This window comes from Babylonia areolata, chromosome 19 (assembly GCF_041734735.1).
Source record: "Babylonia areolata isolate BAREFJ2019XMU chromosome 19, ASM4173473v1, whole genome shotgun sequence".
In the NCBI taxonomy this organism is placed as follows: Eukaryota; Metazoa; Mollusca; class Gastropoda; order Neogastropoda; family Buccinidae; genus Babylonia; species Babylonia areolata.
This window is the reverse complement of record NC_134894.1, coordinates 18,193,195-18,216,381: the sequence shown is the minus strand read 5'-3', so window position 1 is coordinate 18,216,381 and position 23,187 is coordinate 18,193,195. Positions and strand designations below refer to the sequence as shown.

At 43.4% G+C, this 23,187-nt stretch overlaps 1 protein-coding gene across 1 annotated transcript in view; it reads right to left on the bottom strand.

Moving 5' to 3' along the window:
- Nucleotides 1-23,187, bottom strand: part of LOC143293513 (uncharacterized) — a 55,311-nt gene that overhangs the window by 79 nt on the left and 32,045 nt on the right. The window contains 11 exon segments of the mRNA XM_076604415.1: nucleotides 1-7,405; nucleotides 7,407-9,081; nucleotides 10,034-10,271; nucleotides 13,230-13,521; nucleotides 14,321-14,432; nucleotides 15,449-15,563; nucleotides 16,008-16,088; nucleotides 16,706-16,801; nucleotides 17,598-17,669; nucleotides 18,656-18,767; nucleotides 20,519-20,570. The exon segment at nucleotides 1-7,405 is cut by the window's left edge and continues 79 nt beyond it. Coding sequence (XP_076460530.1) covers nucleotides 7,111-7,405; nucleotides 7,407-9,081; nucleotides 10,034-10,271; nucleotides 13,230-13,521; nucleotides 14,321-14,432; nucleotides 15,449-15,563; nucleotides 16,008-16,088; nucleotides 16,706-16,801; nucleotides 17,598-17,669; nucleotides 18,656-18,767; nucleotides 20,519-20,570 — 3,140 coding nt within the window. The 3' untranslated portion in view covers nucleotides 1-7,110.

The window sequence follows — 23,187 nt, the reverse complement described above, 5'->3', positions numbered from 1 at the left end:
ACTCAGAGATCATTATGTTACTTCCTAATGCAGAAAGCATTTTAATTTTGTACTGATCTGCAAACCATTGTCTGAATAAAATTTTGAAAAAAAACACCAAACAATAAAGAAAATGATCAACCTAAACTGCTCTAATAAGACCAATGAGTAAATGACAGTACAAAGTGAAACAAATAATCTTCCCCTTGTCACCCAACGAAACACCATCTGGACAGTGAAGCCACAATGAGACTGAGCACAAACACACACACACACACACACACACACACGTTCAACAACAACACAACAGAACAAAACAACAGACAATGGCCAGTAACTGTTGCTCCCTATAACACGACAAGCTGCACAATTTCAAGCCAAATGTTGCTCCCTAGAACACAACAAGCCGCACAACCGTTGCTCCCAAAAATGACTCAAGCTGCACAACTTCAAGCTAACTGCTGCTCCCTAGAATATCTGTCAAGCTGGCTACACAACTATTATCCAGATCAAGACAGGCCACACAACTCCAATTCAACTGTTGTTCCTTGTAACACGACAAGCTGCGACCACAACAAGCCGCAACAACTACGAGACAGTGGTGCACACAGCTTCACACCCATTGAGAAGAAGGCAAAAAGTAAGAGGAAGAGAAGAAAAATAATCCCAACTTTCGGGACTATCCCCCCAAAAAATGATCAATCATTTCTCCCTGGTATACCAGGTGATCATTTTTTCTGCTTGAATACTGCCTCAGGCTCACACATCACAGGGGGAAGGGGAAGGAGTAAAGCGGAGAGCATCAGTCAAAACGGTCTGGCCTTGTGGGGATGTACGACAGGATCATGTCACTGGGACGCAGTACACAGACACAAGAGCAACATCACAAACAGTGCAGTGCAGCAGCAGCAAGGCAAGTGGCAGCAGGTGGCAGGAACTACTTCATAACAATGTCACAAGGGCACCACTGCCCATTTCTCTCCAACACACCCACACCAAAAAGCACTCGGGATTAACTACCCTAGAATCAACATGCAAACAACATCAAAAGGGTCGGAACTTAGCGACTGACCTACTGGCTGATGTCCTTACAGTCAAGTTGTTCAGGGATGAGGCCTTGAATAAACAACAACAATGCACATACTTTTATCTGGCCTTGAACAGTTGAAGTTAATTCACAGAACTGTGTACAGGTTGTCACAATGATATAAATTTACTGGTCAACACGACAAACACAAAACCAACTAGACAATAAAAAGGTTTTTTTTAAACTGCAACAACAACAAAAATAGAAGAAAAGACAATTGATATTTAACAAGAGTACATGAAAAACTATAACACTACAGTAACCACACATTCGTCATTTGTCTTCTGCTGCATGACTGTTAGTTAGCGTTACAGCAAAAGATGACCTCAGAGACGACTGCAATACCACCCACTATCAATCAGTATCACCACACATGTACATGTTCACCAAACTACCTCCTACCTTCTACAATCCTTTATGAAACTAGGTTGCGATTTCTAACGCACCATTAATCAGCCAACAAAACAGTGATACTTACTGCCCAAGCAGGCGACATAATGCACTCACAGCCGTTAAAGGAAGACAACAGTTAATGTGATGGTGGAATAAATACGACGATGGAAGGCGTGCAATGCTTAATGCACACAAACTGACACGCGCGGTGGATGACTGCTGATACAAACAACACCAACATGCACTGCAAGTTGTTTGTACAAGCAAGAAATGAATAGTGGGACCGCTTTTCACATTCAAGCCACTCCAAACTAGCATTCATTTTCACAATAACAATGATATCAATTATACATAATGATAATAATAATTATCATTATTACTATTACTGTTGTTGTCATAATGAAGAGTGATAGAAAAGAGGAAAATTTCCAGCACAGAATTCCCAGAGGCTGTGGGGGAATGCTATTTATACTAGAATTTTCAAAAGGCGGAGAAACAATTTATACTGAGAGCCCAAGGCATCCCTTCTGGGATGGAAGAATGACAGATGGGATGAGAACAGACAAGTGTTCTGTGATGATGGTGAGTGAACGACAAACATGTCGAGTTTGGCTTTAATCTCAAGGCTCTTGGTTGTCACACTGACGGTGGGCTGATAAAAGTTTAAAACATAATTAATGGCAACACAAACAACTACACTGATCCCATAAAATGTCGGAGACATCAATGGCACGCCAAAACGAGACAGACACACAATTAAAACTGTGCACAAAAACACTTAAAATAATTGGAACAGACAATTCTTTTGTTGCACAAAAGCTCAATTACAAATTATTTATAATATGATCACTACATCTGGCTTACAGGAACAAGCATCCAGCACTACACTGTTTGAACTACCTATTGTGTTATTTGAACTAAGTTCATGAGTAAAATTACATGATAAACAATAAAATATACACAACACCACTGTGTAGAAGGGTAAAACACTGAACTAACCTTCAGTAAACAAACTCACAAGATGTATTCACAAAATATATCAATCTGAGTCGTAACAAACAACAATTACAACACTGACTCAAACAGAGTATAGTACCTTGTTTTTCCCTTTCTCAAAACTTCCAACGAAGTGTTCAACATGATAATTATTCCTTTAAGATATTTCCCCAAGTGTATGTCTACACTGCAAAAAAAAAACCCAGCATACTGACATGTTGGGCCTCGCCTATCCGTAGTCAGTCATGTCTGATTATAACCATCAGAACAGCAGTAGAGGCAACTGCTGTCCCCACTGTCGGGGATATAATCTGATCATAGTAGAGACTGTCTTGCCCAGATTACATCCCCACTCTATCAACCAAGTGGGCTATGGGACAGTCAGCGTTGGGATGGTCCCCCACGGGCCAACTAGCCCCCAAAGCTGCAGCACTAAGAGCCAGTGTAATCATGCCTCCCATTTTGATAGTCATAGTTCTTCACAAAAAGACTAGCTGTAAATGAATTCCCATTGCAGCTAAGAAACCATTAATTATACAGTTCTCACTATGCTGTTAGCCTAACTGTAAGTGTATGTCAATCTATCATATTTGCTGAGCATTGAACTACCATCTCCTACCAGAGAGATAATAAACACCACTCTAAACCTATGAGCATAATACTTCAGCATAAAAGGAGCAGCAAATGTGACATTCACACATGTATACACGAGGACAGCCTTGACCCTGCCCTCAGGACCTGCCTGTTTGTATCCTACTGACTTCCACAAAAAAAGAAAACAAGAGTAAATAAGTTCATCAATAACAGCAGTGTCTGGATGTGCTGCAGCCTTGTGAGCTAGCTGGCCTTTTAGGAACCATCCAAACACTGACTGGCCTAAAGCCCTCTTGGCTGAGAGGGTGGGGATGTAGCTTGGGCAAGACACTCTCCACCATGATAAAATTCTAGCCTCGATACTATGGACAGCAGCCGCCTCCTCTGGCAGACTCTCATAGGCAGACACAACCAACCATTATCCATGACTCACAATGGACCACAGCCTAATATCACTAAGTGTAAAAAGATGCAAAAAAGAAGACAACTGCTACTACAATGGACCACACCTACTGGTGTTCACACCACAGACAGGGCTTCTGATATTTTAACATTACAGTACTGGAGGACCAATTGACTCTTCTACCATTGAAAACCCCAGGGATTCCTTCACTACATTCAGAGGGTCACTCTACTGCTTCTGGTATTTTAACATTAGAAGTCCTGGAAGAACCATCGATTCTTTTACCATAACTCCAAGGATTCCCTGACCACATTCAAAGGGTCACTCTAATGCTTCTGGTATTTTAACGTTAGAGGTCCTGGAAGAACAAGTGACTCTTTTACCTAACTCCAGAAATTCCTTGACTATATTCAGAGGGTCACTCTTATGCTGCACATTAGAATCAGATCTGCATTTCCACAAAACACAAACAGCAAAGGCAGAAGCATACCTCCAGTCATAATCATCTTGGTTTGGGGGCCAAGATATGGTGAAGGGAAAGAACTGTATCAGACACACCCAAACCATCAGACCAAAGCTCGAACGCAGGATGTTCACTTTTTTGGAATGGTCATTCTAGGAATTTTCATAATGTTCCAGGGACCACATACCCGCCCAGTGGCTCAAAAAACATACAGTGCGTTCTTTCCATTTGCAAAGCGTCAGGAAAGCTTACTTTATGTTATCAAAATCCCTGCAGGAGCTTGAAAAGTGCCTGCCTTACCTGAATTGCTTGATCCTGGAGTAAAAGAACAACAAAAACTAATCCAGACTAGAATTAGTAGAAACACTTGTTCATGATGTTATCCAATTTATCGACAAATGGACAGCCTTTAGCTGAACAGGTCTCAAGGAAAAACATAATTCCTGACCACAGAATTGCGTTCAGCTCTAACAGTTTCCTTGCTGATTCATCTAAATTCTTCACAAACTGCCTCCAGCAAAACAGGTTTGAATTGATACTGTCTGAACAGCACGATTTATGCTGTTTAATAAATCAGACAATGTCAGCTACAAACCAAGTCTTGCAGGTATGCGAACAAACACATGACACTATAACAGTATAAAACAGCAGATGGAGGAACAAACAATGAAGATGCAACCACCTGGTCACACAGATGAAATGCCATTTCCATGAGTAACAAACAACACACTCCAATCCTATCTCTCCATGTTGACACGTATGCAAACAAGCACCAATACAATGTGAGCATACAATGAACTCACAGAAGTGGAGTATTCAGGAAGGAAACTGACTCAATATGAATATATCTATGAAAGTCTGCTCTGTCCGACAATGACCATCAGAACAGCAGAGGAGGCAACTACTGATTCGAACAATCTGGGCTAGAATTTGATTGTAGCGGTGAGTGTCATACTTAAGTTAATCCCCACGCAATATACATCACATACAACATGAAGCCTATCTAGCCCCTTTCTACTTTTACACAGTATTCTTCCCAATGTCTGTTAGCCTGCCTGCCTGATTTCCAGTGGTACACTTTTATCGCCTGTTTGCAGTATGCATGCTTGCTAAAGCTTGGCTTATCTTTACAATGTACAACTACAAATAATATGGCAGGCAATAAAAATGAAATATAAAAGCTTTAATTCAATAACCACAGGCTGAAATGAAAATAAGCTGCTCTTACCACCTAATATAACACACACACACACACAAAAGAAATAACAAAGACAATCTGAACACGTTTCCCATTTGTTCCACCAACCCCCACCCCACCACCACTTCCATGACAACCTGTCCACCAAGTGTGTGCCACACCGAGGACAACAGTGAAATGTCCACAACATTTTACATCATCGTTCCTTAATTCAAAGCACAATGAGGATTCACAGTCTCCAAAAAGAAATGTGGTGTGTTGACCTTAAAACATCAGAAACAAACAATAAATAAATCATGTGTACACTACAGTCAGGACAATTATTCTCATAACAACGACAAACACAAAATCCACAAAATTATATTTCAAAAAGGAGTTCAAATATTAAACTCAAACAATAACAAAATTATGTACATGATTGGTGTATCTAGTGAGCGTCACATACAATGCTACATTGTTCATTTTAAGAAATGTACAAATATATACAAACAATTTTATACAAGATTTCATTCAAAAGAAGGTAGCCTGAAAGGGAGAGATACTTTGTTGGCTTTTGCCAGTTCTGGCAAGACTACAGGTAAAATATTACTACACAAAAACAGAAAAATAATTACCTTCTAGAATTATTTGAGATTTCCATTCATTAAAAATATATCAGTCCTCCTTCACTTCCCCCTAGTGTTATTGTTGGACAAAGTGATTCTGACATATGTCACTCATCTTACACTGACACAGGGGGATGATGGACCTGATCATGTTTTCATTTTTCTCTGTCCAGTGTTGTTTGGACAAAGGCCACAAATAACTTGTTTTCTGATCTTCACTGAATACTTCATATTTTTCTGCATTTGTTTATTTTCTTGATCCATACTGTAGACACCCTGCACATTTGAAAGAGGAAATGGTCGTAAGTATTAAATATCACCATTTTACACAATGCTGTTTTTGACGTAAAGTTAAATGTTATTGTATCACTGAGATTTTTAAGAACTGGGGATTGAAGGTTTCTAGTCTCCGTCTCCAGAACCCATGTGGCCATAATAACACAATCTCCATGCTCCTGATCCCAAACTGGAGACCAGCATTAAACAATACTGCAGGATCCCCCAAACATCCCCCTCTCCCCCTTCCTCACTCACTCACATCCAAGCTTTAGGTTCAGAGGCAAAATACTTTGGTTAACTTAATGAGACAAGTGTCCTTACATAACCACATCATGACATATTACATATATATATATATATATATATATATATATATATATATATATCCACAACACGTAACACACTGGCACCAGCTGTTGACTTTATCTCTGGAGCTGTGTTCTCTACAGGAACACACAGCCTGTACTATACTTGTCAGCACCAAGACACGCCCCCCAGCATCTTTTTCTCCTCTTTTTCTTTGTCTGCCCCATCACCTGCACCATTTCAGGAGCACAAGTCCCATGCTGTTCATTCTGAGTCCCCCTCCCCTAACTCCATTCTCTTCCACAGCCACTGTACAAGCAGTCCACAGGGACCCTCTGACTGCTAAACGGGTCGCAAACGTTGCAGTTCTCATCTTGGCGTCCATTCAAGTTTTCACATGCACACTGTGGACACTGTATATATATATATATATTTGTTGATGTACATCATTGAAAAAAAAAGTCATCTTGGTACTCAAGAGTGCTGACTGACTTATGTCGCATAGTCAAAAACATTTTAGTTCAAATCTTGAGTATTGCCTAGCCAACTGGTAATGTGTTGTATGTCATACAAAATAGAAGAAAAAAACACACACAGAACAAATAATCTACGATTCTACAACTGATACATTTCTGTAAAAGAAAGTTAGGGGTGGACTGTGGCAGTGTGTGGGGGTAGGTGGGTGGGTTGGAGCAAATCAAGTTCAAGACAATGTGACCAGGCAGGTCAAAAATAAAACGTGTCAATGTCATATTGAGAATTTTTGGGGGGAAGTGGGGTCTGGGATGGTGGTGGAGGGAGGCATAGTTAACTCTCCACTGATGATTGCTTTTTGGCTTTCACTTCCTGAACCACTTCACCACCACCACCACCAGACTCCACACAGTTGCCCCCCTTGTGGTTGTTGTTCCCAACACACAGACTGACAGGTCTCTTGCTCTTGCGGCTCGAGTGGCGCCGGCCGTGGCGGTGCGACGACTTCCTGTCCTCCCCATCACCCCCCACGCCCACAAACACCTGGGGGATCTCCTCCAGACTGCGGTCGATGCAGGGGAGGTTGGCGCCGTCCTCACACATCTCCTTGCTGACCAGGGTGATGGGCCCCTGTGTTGGGCGTGCTGGGCGTGGCCGACAGCAGGGGGCTCCGCTCAAATGACCCCGCGTCGATGCGTGGCAGGCCCTCCAACAGCCGATGCAGCTCCTCCTGACTACCCACAGAGTCCCCACCACCACCACGTCCTCCTCCGTTGACCAGACGGCCCGGGTTTACCAGCTGGATCTGGTTGGGGCCGGTGCGGATGACAGCGCTGTAGGGCGGGGGGGAGGTTGACTGGGAGCGCGAGTGGTGGTGCAGGGAGCCGCCCTCCTCCGCGCTCAGCCTCTCCTCCGCCAGGTCGTGCTCGCTGCCATAGCCGGAGCTCTTCTCATACCCCCCATTCCTGGAGGTGCCCGTACCCGTCAGGGAGGAGTTGTCCCCCCCTGCACTGCCACTCCTGCCCCCTCCCTGGCTGCCCTGAGGGGTCTCGGTACCATCACGGCTGCCAGTTGTGCTGGTGTTGCTGTTGTTGGTGTTGTTGCTGAGGGGTGGATGGCCCATGCCCAGGATGCTGCGGATACTGATTGGGTGCATGGGGGGCGGCATGTCCACGTGGGAGGTGGGGTGATGGTGGTGGTTGGGGTTGGAGGAAGGGTAGGCCGCCTTCCCACCCACACCCTCCTCCTCCCCCTCCTCCTCCATCCCATCCTCCTCGGCTGGTGGGGTGCTGAGGTGGTTGTTGGCCTTGAGGAGGTACTGGTTGAGGTTGCCCAGGCTGGGGCGGCCGTTGAAGGTGTGCTGTGTGGTAGAGCTGCTGGCCACGGACGTGGGGCTGTGGTCGCTGTGGGACGCACGGTAGAACAGACGGTCCGGCTCCGTCTCGCTGCTCCGCAGGTCCTCCGAAGTGCAGGTGGAGGGCGACAGCTGCACAGGGGGCTCATCAGGGGACGGGGACAGGTCCACCATGGTCTTGTCGAACCTCGTCATCAGGTCATTGAAGTTCCGCAGCCTCACGATGCGCGACTGGGGCGGGGAGAGCGTCTGGGGCGGGAGAGGGGTTCGCCACATCAGGGGCTGGGCGTCACCACTGTCCAGAGATGCCTGCTTCTCACACATCCGGTGCTGCTGCTGCCGTGAGCTCGGTGGGGAAGGGAAGATGCTCTGCATGAGGAACTGCGGGGGTGGGGGCGGGGGGATCATGAAGTCGAAGCTGGCCGACTCGGGCATGTTGTCCAGGTTGTCCTCCATGGAGCAGCCCGTGCCGTGGTGGTGGTTGAAGATCTCCCGGATCTCCAGGTCATCATCGTCGTCGTAGTTGTAGGTGCCCACCGAGTCCTGGTCCACAAAGGACGCGCCAGACTCGCTGCCACCACCACCACCGCCACGCTGCTGTGAGCCGCCAGAGTCGCTGCCCCTCTTGTTGGCCTCCGTCAGCTTGGGGCAGGAGTTCTTCAGGATGCCTTTCTCCGGCATCATGCTGTTGGGGTCCGAGATGATGACGGGTGGGGGAGGTAACTCACCCAGCTCACTCTCGTCCTCGCTGGACATCCACTTCTTTCCGGACTTGGACTTCTTCTTTCCCTTCTTGGACTTTTCGCTGCTGCCCTTCTCCCCAGCGCCAAGCTTGAGGGGGGAGCGGCGCCTGTAGCAGATGAGGGTGATGCCCAGCACCAGCACCAGACCCCCCACCACTGTGGCCAGGATGATGATCAGCAGGGTCGTGCTGAACGCTGGGTCCTCCGCTAGGGACAACACAACACACACGATGAGGTAAGGTAAGGTGAGGTGAGGTGAGGTGAGGTGAGGTGAGGTGAGGTGAGGTGAGGTAAGATAAAAATCACATGAGATAACAAGAGTCACCAGAAAAAAAAATGAGATGAGATCAGGTAAGCTGTAACATAAGGTAAGGTAAAATGAGATCACAATCAGTATCAAGAGAACAGTACATCAGACTAGATAGGAATCATCAGAAGAAAAAAAAGAAAATAATAACTTTAGAGATTATCATCACATAATTATCATATCATCCTGAACATGACTATACAACTTACAAGCATATACATAATACACACACACACACACACACACACACACACAATCCCCCCCAAAAAAAAACACACACACACAAAAAACCCATCGCCTCCACCCCCCCTCCCCCACACACACACACCCTCCCCACCCGCATCCCCCCTAAACACCCCCCTTCACCCACACACAATCCCATATTCACTCACACACACAACCCACATCCCACCCCAACACACACAATCCACACCCCCACCCCCCCACACACAACCCACACCCCATCCCCACACACACAACCCACACCCCACACCACCACCCACACAACCCACACCCTCACTCCACACACACAATCCACACCCCCACCCACACACACACACAACCCACACCCCCACCCCCACAACCCGCACCTCCACCCCCACACACACAACCCACACCTCCACCCCCACACACACAACCCAAACCCCCACCCCCACAACCCGCACCTCCACCCCCACACACACATCCCACACACCCCCACCCACACACACACAACCCGCACCTCCACCCCCCCACACACATCCCACACACCCCCACCCCCACACACACACAACCCGCACCTCCACCCCCCCACACACAACCCGCACCTCCACCCCCCCCACACACAACCCACACCCCCACTCCCACACCCACCAGTGACAGGAGCAGCCTCCAGGTCCTGCATGGTAGGGGGGGTGGTGGCCACGTCACCCCCACCCCCACCCCTCTCAACCCCCACTGGCAGGGGCACCACCTTCACCAGGGGGGTGGAGGAGGAGGGAAGGGCCAGGGGAGGGGGGGAGGGGGCGGGGGTGGTCACGTTCTCCCGCCGTTCGCAGCCAGGGCCCGTCCAGCCCTCGTCGCAGAAACAGGTGTCCGTCGGCGTGCACACCTGGAAAAGACAGAATGGTCATTATTTTAGTGGTGGTAGTCGTAGTAGTCTTCTTTTTTTTTTTTTAAACTTTTTTTTTAATTTTCCAAAAATATGTATACAATACAGAGAATAGTATGAACCAAACCGTATACAACGAACAGTAGCATCTTCCACTACAGAGAGATAGATAAGACAAAATAAAACAAAACAGGCTATAGCAAGGCAAAACAAATCTGTAACAACAACATCAACAGCAATAATAACAACAACAAACAAATAAACAAACAAACACACACACACACAAAAAAAAATAAATAAAATAAAATAAAATAAAAATAAAAAGAAGAAAGGAAGATTTGTCCAATCATTCAATCAATCAATGCTTACATCTTAATGATTGTAGTAATCATGGTGATTTAAGATGACATTAATAGTAAATAGCCTAGACCAGTTGTGACATATCAACAGCATCAAATGTATCAACTATTATAGTAATGGTATCTAGGGTAAGGCGAAAGCGAGTGGTGACATTATAATGTCATAATAATAATGATCATGAGTATACCACTTCTGCATTATTGGAAAAGAAAACTTGTGATTGGTCACATTGTAAAGACAACAGCAACTATAAAAGTTTTAAAAAATAAACAAATAATACATATTGAGAAATAAATAAAGACATGTTAGTACAAAGTAAGGACTGTTATATAGAATGGTAACTATGGAACATGTGAAATTATGATTAAGTAACAGTTTCCATAATTGGAAGGTAACTGTTCCACTTTGTACGGAAAGCATGATGGTTCATTAGTATATAAGATGCATGTTCTTCGATTTTGTATCTGTCATAGTAGTCTTAGTAGTAGCAGTCGTAGTAGTAGCAGTAGTAGTAGTAGAAGTAGTATAATCATCTCAGTGTGCACACCTGGAAAAGATAGGATGGCCATTATTTTAGTAGTAGTAGTAGTAGTAGTATAATCATCTCGGTGTGCACCCCTGGAAAAGACAGAATGGTCATTATTTTAGTGGTGGTAGTCGTAGTAGTCATAGTAGAAGTAGTAGTAGTAGTATAATCATCTCAGTGTGCACACCTGGAAAAGACAGGATGGTCATTATTTTAGTGGTGGTAGTAGTAGTAGTACCTGGAAAAGACAGGATGGTCATTATTTAACCCTTTGAGCCCTGACCACCGGTTTACCGGTGGTGGAGAGGGGTGGCATAATGCCTGGCCACCAGTTGAGCGGTGCGTAAACACTTGTGTCGTGTTTTGCTATTGGTTGACTTGTATTGAAGAGCCAATCAGAAAAACCGTAATATTCCGACGCCAGCGAACGCAGTACCAACATTGCTGCGCCTCCTCACTGTGTTTTGTGCATGTGCTTTGGATAAAAAAAGATTGATTTCTACCATGAAGCGTGCAGAGTCTCAACTTGACACGCCTCCTTTGATCAACTGATTCTGCATACTCAGATTCATTTTCAACATCACTATCTGTAGCAAAATCATTCGATTCGAATTCCACCTCACTATCAGAGTAATCATTGTCATACTCTACTTCCGATAAATCATCAAGCATATCAATTACTTGCTGCGTTGTGTACAGTTGTTTTCTCGCACGTTTTGTCCCTGATTTCTGCCCTGATGGGCCAGGTTGAGACTCTGCACACTTCAAGTGTTTACGCACCGTTCAACCGGTGGCCGGGCATTATGTCAATTTTCTCTGCCACCGGTAAAGCGGTGGTCAGGGCTCAAGGGGTTTAATACCAGTTAATTGCAAATTTTGGCTCAGGAGCTCAGGCAGAAGGGTTAAAATTGCTCAGGAACTCTGGGCTCAAAGGGTTAATAGTAGTAGTAATAGTAGTAGTGCTATTATAATTATCTTGGTGTGCACACCTGGAAAAGACTGAACGGTAATTATTTAATAGTAGTAGTATAGTAGTAGTAGTAGTAGTACTATTATAATTATCTTGATGTGTTCACCTGGAAAAGACAGGATGGTCATTATTTTAGTGGTAGTAGTAAAAGTAGTAGTAGTAGTAGTAGTAGTATAATTATCATTGTTATCATTATCATTATTACTATTACTGTTATTGTTGTTATTATTTTTATCATCATCATCATCATCATCATATTATTATTATTATTATTATTATTACTAATAATATCATTATCATTGATACTTATATAGCACATATTTTCGTTCAGAGACTTTACAAACACAGAATTACTGCACAACATACTGCCTTCCTAGGTACAGCTGACAGACAGCTGCCTTGAGGCGCTCATCGTTCGTTTCCTGTGTCATGCAGTCAGGCTTCACTCATTTAATTACAACTGAGTGGATTCTTCTTTTTCTTCAGATTTTGCCAGGGACAACCCTTTTGTTACCATGGGTTCTTTCACATCCGCTAGGTGCATGCTACGCACAGGACCTTGGTTTATCACCTCTTCTGAATGACTAGCGTCCAGACCACCACCACCACCACTACTCAATGTCTGCTGGAGAAGGAAAAATTTCTGGAAGAAGAAGAAGAGGAAGAAAAAAACAGAAGAAAAAGAAGCAGAAGAAGAAGCAGAGAAGCAGAAAAGGAAGAAGAAGGAGAAGAAGCAGAATAAGAAGAAGAAGAAGAAGAAATCATCACATGTTGTGAACAGCCCAGCTGACCACAAAAGTGCCTTGAGGACTTCTGAAGAAGACAACAGACGAGGACAAAACAATAACAACCACAACAAAACAAGAACAGTGCTACCACCACCACCACCACCACCAACAACGACAGCGGCGGCGGCAACGACGACGACGACAACAACAACAAAAAAAACAACAACAACAACAACAACAACAACAACAACAACAACAACAACAAAAAAAACAACAACAACAACAACAACAACAACAACAACAAAAATCAAACTCAAACTCAAAGTGACCACCACACATCACCTCACCAGCCACAAAAACACACACAAACCCACCCCATGCCCCGAGCAGACGACGGAGCGGTTGGTGGCAGGGCAGTTGAGCACCGGCATGAAAGGCAGCGGCACGCAGCGGTGCTTGCGGCACACGTGGTAGTCACGGCAACGCGTGCCGTCCTGCACCAGCCCCATGTGGGGGATGTCCATCATGGCCGGCCCGTGCACCGACTTGCAATCAAAGGTGGAGTCCCGGTCGTTGATGGTGGTCTTGGAGAACCCCTTGTCCGCCCCCAGGAACAGGGGCTCCTCCTGGCCCCCAGAGCAGTGCAGCAACCCGCACAGAATGTCCCTGCACACACACAGTTATACAATACAATGTACAGAGATGCAACCAGGACCAACGCCTCGATGACACAGAGATGCCAACCCCTGTCAAGTGTTTGTAGGAACAATCAGGAAATTTGGTACAAACATTCTGAAACTGGTAGGAACACTTGGACTCCGAGCCACATCAGCAAACATACATTTTATCTACAAGGCACAGGAACACTTGGGCCTACCTGAAACACAGTGTAATTGTGACGATTAAGCTAATTAGTCCACTCAATGCTATTTCAATGCAAACATGCACGCGATTAGCTGAGCATCATCATGTGAGACCAAGGTTAGTGACTGCCCATGTCTCACGATTGAGTGTTGGAGTAATGTTACGACAGGACCATGCTATGTAGTCGAAAATGAACTTGTCGAAACAATTTTGATGTTGGCGGAATGTCAGTACAAACTGCAATCGAGTGTAACAAAATATGGTGAAATCGCAACAGTTGGCATCTCTGTGTAACCAGAACCAACCCCTAGACCACTTCACCCTTCACAGAGAAAAGACCACACTGCTCTACACAAGTGGGAGAGAACTACATTTTTTTCTTTTTTTACACATCAAAAATTCATTTTCTGTATGGAATATATATATAATTCGTGGGTAGGTTGAGTGATTTCAGAGATACTGAAAAGTTTGCACTAAGTGCCCATGGGCGGCTTACAAAAAAAAAGTAAAATAAAGGGGCGGTTGGGGGGGGGGGGGGGGGGGGGTTAGGGAATCAACAAATGGCAACACAGAAATCAATCTGATACAGAAACACACTCACTGCTGCTGACAGCGTGCGTAGTTCCAGGTGTCCCTGTCACGGCCGCAGTGGCCCTGAAAGTTCCCTGTGGGGTTGAAGCGCTGGTAGCACTCCTCGTTGCCGCCTCTCGCATCTGCATCCACATACACACACATCGTACATGGTGGGTTTGCTACACTCCACTTTGTTCAGCTCAACACACTTGCTAAGTGGTACTGAAGCACATGCTGCCTCAGGGGAAGAAGGGGTGAGATACTGTTGGTCAGGATGACCTCCACTGTCACCAACGCCAGTTTGACATAATACATCAAAAGGGCACATCATAGTTAAAATTAACTGCTGTAACCTCGAAGGAAACATACAGAAGAGCAGCAGCATTAACTTTTATTTAAAAAAACAAGAACATACAGTACTGATTCAAACGTAGCATTTAGAACACGACCACAGTGACTCAGCAACACTGTTGGGTCTCCTCTGGTGTGCAACCTCCTGGCAACATAACATTAATAATTCTCTGCAGACTGCAGCAGACAAATTCATGTGTGGCTGTGTAAATAAACATATCTCTGAAATTGATAATACTGTCGGTTTTTTGTTGTTGTTGTTTTTGCAAGAGGATAAAAAAAGATCAACAAATTCGAACATATTACACATAACTATATAAATAAAAACAGGCATACAAAACTAAAAATTGCTGACTGGCACTTCATATGTCCTCAGCACAAAAAAAAAAAGAAAAAAAGAATACAGCATCGTACAAGTGCCCAGCGATGGAAGTCCAGAAAAAGACAAAACATTCTCAAGGATTTCTGGAAACAAACAAAAAAAGGTGAATAGTCCAGCAAGGCAGAAAATAAGAAAGGAAGAGACGAAAGAAACAAAAACGAAAAAAAAAAAAAAAAAAGAACCACACATGCGACAGAAAAGAAGAAATTTCTAGCACAGAATTTCCAGTAGGTAGGGACATCATTTATAGTTATACCAAACCAGGGGGAAATGGTGGGGGAAACGGTAAGTCGGGGGAGAGACGAAGACACAAACCACCCACATACAGATAAAAGAGAGAGGCACAAAGGGTTTGTAACTGATCCTCAGGCAGACAGACGAAGAAAGAAAAGGACGACAACAAAAAAAGCCTATATCCCTGACCTGGCCCCCAGATGTCTGCGCACTGCTGGTCCAGGGTGGGACAGATGCCCCCCATGCAGTAGCCCCTCCCTCCCGCGCAGGGGTGTCCGTCCTCGATGTACGTGTTGAAGGGACACTGCACACACACGGCACAGCGTTTTGAAACATCATTCATTGATATATTGTGTGTGCATGTGTGAGGATACACACAAACACACATGTGCATATGCATGTGCACACACACACACACACAACTTACAGCCTATAAATTCACAATCCATACACTCTTAATGTCCACACAAATTTCCCTTCTAATAAAATGTAAGCTCTTAACTGAACATAATTCCTTGGAAACACAATTCATATACAAACATTCATTCACAAGATCACCCAAAAGTAACATCCAAACACATCCACTCTCTCTAACACACACACACACACACACACACACACACACACAAATTTGTAAACATTCAATCACAAAATAACCAAAACATAACCATCACACACACACACACACACACACACACACACACACACACACAAAGATGAAAGAGAAGTTTTTTACCACAATACTTACACTGCCAGAGTGCCCATCGCAGAATTCAGGTACATCACACTCTGACTGGCGATCTCGACACATGTGACTTTTGTCTAAAATCTGTAACAAGCGTCATTGCTTACAATATATATTGAATGGTTGTAACATTGTCATGATTATACCTGAGGGTTTATTTTTTGTTTTTGTTTTTTTTCTCTTTTCTTTGAGTCATAACTCAATCTCTTAAAAACCAAAAGAAAACAGCCATATACTGTATACATGCACCTCAAATATCAAATAATGTTCTGTACAATTATGCAAAGAAGGGAACCATCTCAGCAATGAGGAAAAAAATTCTGTTTAGTCCACAAAAAAAAAAAAAAAAAAGTGGTCAGGATACCCTCAGAAAAAACAACAACAAAAATCACATTTCTAATGCATAAAAGGTTGGCATAGACAGAGCAAATCGATAATGTCAGTTATCTGAAAAATGGCAGCCACTGAGAATAATTGTTTACCTCCTGCCAGAAACGGCATTTCATTGCCTAGCAGATGGCAGTCTATTGATGAGATGTCATATCACTGAGTTGCTGCGATAAATTTTGGCCGAGAAGAGCAAACAGATAGGCCTGGTTTGCATCAGTTCGACATGGTACAGTATATGACACCAAAACATATTTCTAATATGACTGACAAGACACTTTTGTCACACCAAGCAGCAGAACTGAGTGACTCACGGTGCAGTTGGCACAGCAGGGCCCGGAGCGGCACTGGGCCCAGTACTTCAGCAGACAGGTGTGGGGGTCACAGCACGGGTCCACCGCCTCACAGTCCTGGGACACACACACACACACACACACACACACACACACACACACTGTCTTACTTCTCATCTGTATTACTGTGACTAATGTGGGCTTAAGTTATAACACACACAGAGAGAACATTTGACTGATCTGCTACTTATAGTGCCAAGTGTATACTTTTAACACAAAGAAACAATTTTATCAATCTGTTGTTTATTATACCAATTGTCTTCATACAACATTGTAATAATTTCAGTTATTACATAGTGTCAAGAACACAATGAACTTTTTTCTTATAATAATTTCAGTTATTACATAGTATCAAGAACAGAAACACAACTTACACACGACAGAAAGCAAACAACAATAGCAAAAAATAACCCAAAAATCCACAGTTGAAGTAACAGATGCACACTATGCTACTCTTACACATCATCACATTTCATCATTTTATTATTGTGACAACTGTCTTCTTTATAAATTACAGAGAACACACTGCAAATTTGCTTGTACCTAACCCCCCTTTAATTGTATAAACACAAATGATCAAATATGCACATGAAACACCTGATAATCCACGCCAGCCTTTGATGGGCGATGGAAACACTAACATACCCAGGATGCACACCCCTAAATGGAGTATGGCTGTCTACATGGTCTGGGTGGGGGTGGGGGGAGAACAAGTCATACACGTGAAGGCCCACTGAAATGAACAAACATGGAACATGGGAGAAGCTACCCTATGAAATGCAGAAGAAGAAAACTCGAAAGGACAAAGACTGAAGTGAGCAATCACTCAGTGACATTCTGTTCCTGACGTTACCTGCTCAGATCCACAGTCACACTCCTCCCCTCGCTCCACAATGCTGTTGCCACACGTCTGGGTGAACTGAGACTGGAACAGTCAGGGAATCATATCATGTGCAGTGTCATCTACATGTTTGGACATATGTATGCATGTGTATGTGTGTGTGTGTGTGTGTGTGTGTGTGTGTGTGTGTGTGTGTGTACATGTTTGGAGACATATGTACGCATGCATATGTGTGTGTGTGTGTGTGTGCATGTGTGCGTGCGTGTGTGTATTTGTGTGTGTTTGCTGGCTAACTGTATGTATGTGTGTGTGTGTGTGTGTGTGTGTGTGTGTGTGTGTGTGTGTGTGTGTGTGTGTGTGTGTGTGTGTGATCCCCTTGATTATTTAAAGACATATCTGTCTTTTGATTACTTATCTTATGTTTTTATTGTCAGCATGTCCAACATGACCACATGTGAATTTCTCTTTGAAGATAATTGACTTTGTGTGTGTCTGTGTGTGTGTGTGTGTGTGTGTGTGTGTGTGTGTTCATGTGTGCTTGCGTGTGTGTATGTGTGTGTGTGTGTGTGTGTGTGTGTGTGTGCATGAGTGCATGTCTAACAATTTTTGAAAAGCACTCAGAGCAGCCCTATTCAGAGAATGAGAGCACTATAAATTCACATCATTATTATCTTTCTCAGTAAGCTTAACTTCTATCACAGATTGACATAAGCTTACAGTTGGGCCAACAGCAAAGTGAGAGCTGTATGATCAATGGTTTCCCCATTACAATGGGAAGTGATTTACAGCTCAGTCTTCAGTGAAGGACAATAACCCTCAAAAAAGGAGGCAAGATTGCACTCTGCTGCAGCCTTAAGGGCTAGTTGGCCTTTGGTAACCATCCCAACAATGACTGTTCTAAAAACCCTCTTGGCTGAGAGAGCGGGGATGTAACTTGGGCAAGACACTCCACTTTAATCAAATTCTAGCCCAGATAGTCGGGGCAGCAGATGCCTCCTCTGCTGTTCTGATGGTCATAGTCAGACTTGACTGGCTATCATACAATTACCATCATTATCATTGTGACTTACGGACACAGAGGGAGCTCCCTGCAGACAGGAGGTGATGCCCATGCTCAGGCTGACATCCAGGTCTGACTTGCTGCAGGTGGAGAACATGCGGGAGTGAAGTCCGTTGTGGGCCCTGAAACGTCAAACACTCCCAGGGTTGTAGAACTTGTATGTCCACATGTCATATTATGTTTGTGTGTCAGGACTAGAGATGCCAACCCCTGTCAAGTATTTGTAGGAGCAATAAGGAAATCTGGTAGGAACATTATAAATTTGGTAGAACACTCGGACTCCCGAGCCACATCAGCAAACGCACATTTTATCATCAGCTGAGCATCATCAAGTGAAACCAAGGTTATTAGAGACTGCCCTGGCCTTGTGACTGATAGGTCTTGAGCGTCTGGGTAACATTATGACAGGAAAGCAAGTGACCATGCAATTTAGTCAAAAATGAACTCGGAACAATTTTGACGTTGGCGTTATGTCGGAACAAACTGCGATCAAGCGTCACAAAATACAGTAAAATTGTAACAGTTGGCATCTCTGCAGGACATTTGTCCTCTTCACATCAAGATCAATGAGACGCTGAAACTGGGGAGAATCAACATGTGACCAAAGTTTGTAACACACGATATCTGAGCTAACAAAGAAACATGCTGAGCAGTGACCTCACCAATCGAAAAGTAATGGGACATCAATTCTCTTTGGCAATAAAGTGATCAGGCATTCTCAACCCTTTATCGGTCTGTGTCAGATATCTGCTGCTGATGTACACCCCTGCACACCCCCTGGCCTGACACAACTTGTCACTATGACTGTCCTGACTCTATCACATTACGGTATATGGTCTCCTCACATTACCTCTCCCTCCCTCTCTCTCTCTCTCTCTAACAGTTACACACACACACACACACACACACACACACACACACACACACAACTGAAGCTGAGCTTGTACACTGAAACATACACATACAGTGGAGTGTTGGCCTAGTGGCAATGTGCCCAAATAGGAAGCAAGTGTCCACGGCCTTGAATTTCATACATGGACTGGGACTTTACTCCCTCCTCTACTAGACCTTCAGTGGTGGTCTAGGTGCTAGTCTTTTGGATCAGACAATATACCGAGGTTCCATGTGCACTATATATGCACTACGTAGCACATATAAAAGAACCCATGACTTATGCATAACAAATTCCAATTCAATTCAATTCAAAATACTTTATTATCTGCTTCAACCAAAAACAGAAAATTCTCTTTAGGCTCACTTAAAATAAAATGCCCGTCAGCAAAAATCAAAGAGAAAAAAAACAAACAACTGACACACCCTTCACTTATGACCATGCACACATCAATTATTATGTAAAAAGAAAAAACATGTGGGTAAGATACTATTATACTATGATTTAGAGTGTAACAACTGTGTGTGTGTTACGTGTGTGTCCGTGTATGTGCATGCATCGTTTTGTTTCAATCATTATAAAAAGGAGAATATTCAGTAAGATAATTATAACATTTAAAAAGACAAATGCTCATCAACAAAAGGGTTGTTCTCTGCAAAATCATGTACAGAAATTCAATTTGATAGTAACACTTGCAGACAGAAAATAGGAAAGAAAAAAGAGGTGGGGTGTGAGGGGCGGGGGGTGGGGGGGTCACAGTAAGATGCACTCTCCCATGGAAAAGCAGCCCAAATTTCAGATGTGACGAAAAGCAATACACCACAATACAAAAATACATACATAATTGTATACAGATGGGCAGGCAGACAAACAATTATCACACAGTCTCATTTTGTATATTCACATGTGGATATGAAACATGAGAAAAACAACAAATCCTTTTTTACAAACAAACAACAACAACAAAAAAGTAAAACTTACAGGACTTTCACCGACATAATGCAGCCAAATGGGTCAGAACAGCTACAGCCTCCTATAAGTTGAAACAGAAGAAAAATGACATTCTGTACATTAAAGTCGTGATCATAATATACTAAACACTTGCACATACACTGACATGTATTCTCAAAATCAAAACTATTCAGTGGTGCATGGCAGGGCTAGTGATAACCCAGACAATCTTATTTAACCCAGACAATCTTATTCTAGTGATAACCCAGACAATCTTATTTAACCCAGACAATCTTATTCTTATTCTAGTGATAACCCAGACAATCTTATTTAACCCAGACAATCTTATTCTTATTCTAGTGATAACCCAGACAATCTTATTTAACCCAGACAATCTTATTCTTATTCTAGTGATAACCCAGACAATCTTCAGAGGTCCAGTGGCCATGGCAGACCTGGTGATGATCAGGAAAATCTTCAGAGGGTCACTCTGATGCTGCACATTCTGATCACATCTGCACTGCTACACACACACACTCACACACACACACACACACACACACACACACACACACACACACACACACACACACACACACACACACACACAAACACACACAAAGGCTAACAAGCACACCTTCTAACCATAACCATCAATGTTTCTGTGCCAAGAAGCAGTGAAGAGAAACTCAGTAGCAGTCGAGCCTGGTGTGAAACTAAGTTCCCAAACAGGAATTTTCACTCTTTTTATTCATACATTCTAGACACCTTCATATCACCCCAGGGACCTTCTAGGAGAAAATACAGCGCATCCTTTTGAAAACATCATGGACACAAATGTGTGCATTATCAGAAGCTATGACACGGAGTTGTCAGAATCACGACAGGTCAGATGACAACACAATGGGACCTGAAGAGAGTGAACATGACAAAGAGAGGAGGAGAAGGTGAAGGGGGCAACAGAGAGAGGGAGAGACGGAAGGACTCAGAGAAATGGCGCTAAGCAAGGATGAGAATACTCCTGGGGGAACTCCACCTGGTCATAGTCAGGGGTCATGTCTAGACTATTGTCTCTATGACCCGGGCAGAGCTACGCCAGCAGATTTGAGATTCGTCTCCTGATCAGGCCACCATCCAATCTGGACAGGCTGAATGGTGGAGACCTGACATTTAGCAATCCACTGGTCCTCCAGGTTAGGAGTTCAGCACAGGGTCAGCACCCCTATCCTTAAAAACTTCATCTGCTAAATAAACACTGAAAAACACCTGGCAAAGAAAAAACACCAGGCAGACACCTAGAAGTTGGGCTTTACCTGGAGCCAGATATATAGAGGCAAAGGCACAGAAAAGGGGACTATGGAGGTTTCTTGTTGACAGCCTATACCCAAGGAAGGGGTAAAAGGCCTACATAAGCAGCAGGGAAGAATATGTACATGGCCCGCTGTGGTTACACATACATGTGTGACAGACTCACAGAGAGGAGGAACATGCAGAGGCTGATAAAAAAGAAAACAGAAACTTTTGTTGCAATGAGAAATATAACACAATGAAGCGCAATGCCAGATTCCCAGATGAACTATACTGCCTTCAATTCCTCGCCTAAGCATCATGTCATTTTCTATTTTATATCAATTAAGGAATTCTATAAACATAATATGTCAAAGAAAAGGAATATTACAATGCAATTTTGAGTAAATGAATCTAAAGATTCTTTTTTTCAGGTGTACATTTTCCATGCCCACGATAACAAAAGCAAAAAAAAAAAAAGAAAGAAAAAGAAATTCGATAACACAGAGCCTCAGAACTGAAATTATAAAGTCAATCAACAAATAACAAGAACTGAATTAAACAGGATGACATAAAATCAAGTAAAGTATAACGAAACCAAAATGAAAAAGAAACTGACAGAAACAAAATTAATTACAATAACACTGAATCAAATAACAAAGCAAAAATGAACTGAATGGAAATGAAACCATATGAAATAATTTAAAATGAAATAAAATGAAAATAAAATCATTTTAATTTACACTGGCTTGGGGTGAACCGGCCTACCAGAAAGTAGTGCTATACATAGTTATTCCCCCAGAGCTCCCAACCTGACACTGAAAGCTGGCTTCATGCACAACTTTCACCTTGTACAGGTGAACAAGCATGCAATGAAACATCATGGAGGAAAACAGTAACAAACTTTACAGGCAAAAAACAAAAACAAACACATAGCACATAAATCTGTACAAATATATAGCAATGAAAAATAGATAAACAGATAGATAGACAAATGAATAAATTATCTGTGACAATGAGTCAGCCATTACCGCACATCAATTCCATTCGGAAATATCTGTCCACTGATGCAACATCTAGACATGTTGTTTCTCTCATTCTCTATCGCCTTGACTACTGTAACTCTCTTTTATCTGGTTTGCCTGCTACATCCCTCCAATCCCTCTAGCGCATACAAAACTCTGCTGCCCTGACTCGTCCTCAGAAAGAAAAGATCTGAGCACATCACTCCTCTTTTACAACATCTCCACTGGCTCCCTGTCTCACACAGAATAAAGTACAAGATCTGCACTCTTTGTTATAAATGTACTCACAAATCTGCCCCTTCCTATCTCTGTGGCTGCCTTCACATCTACACCCCATCTCGCTCTCTAGGATCAGCTTCGGATCCACTCGGTCTATGCATACCCAGA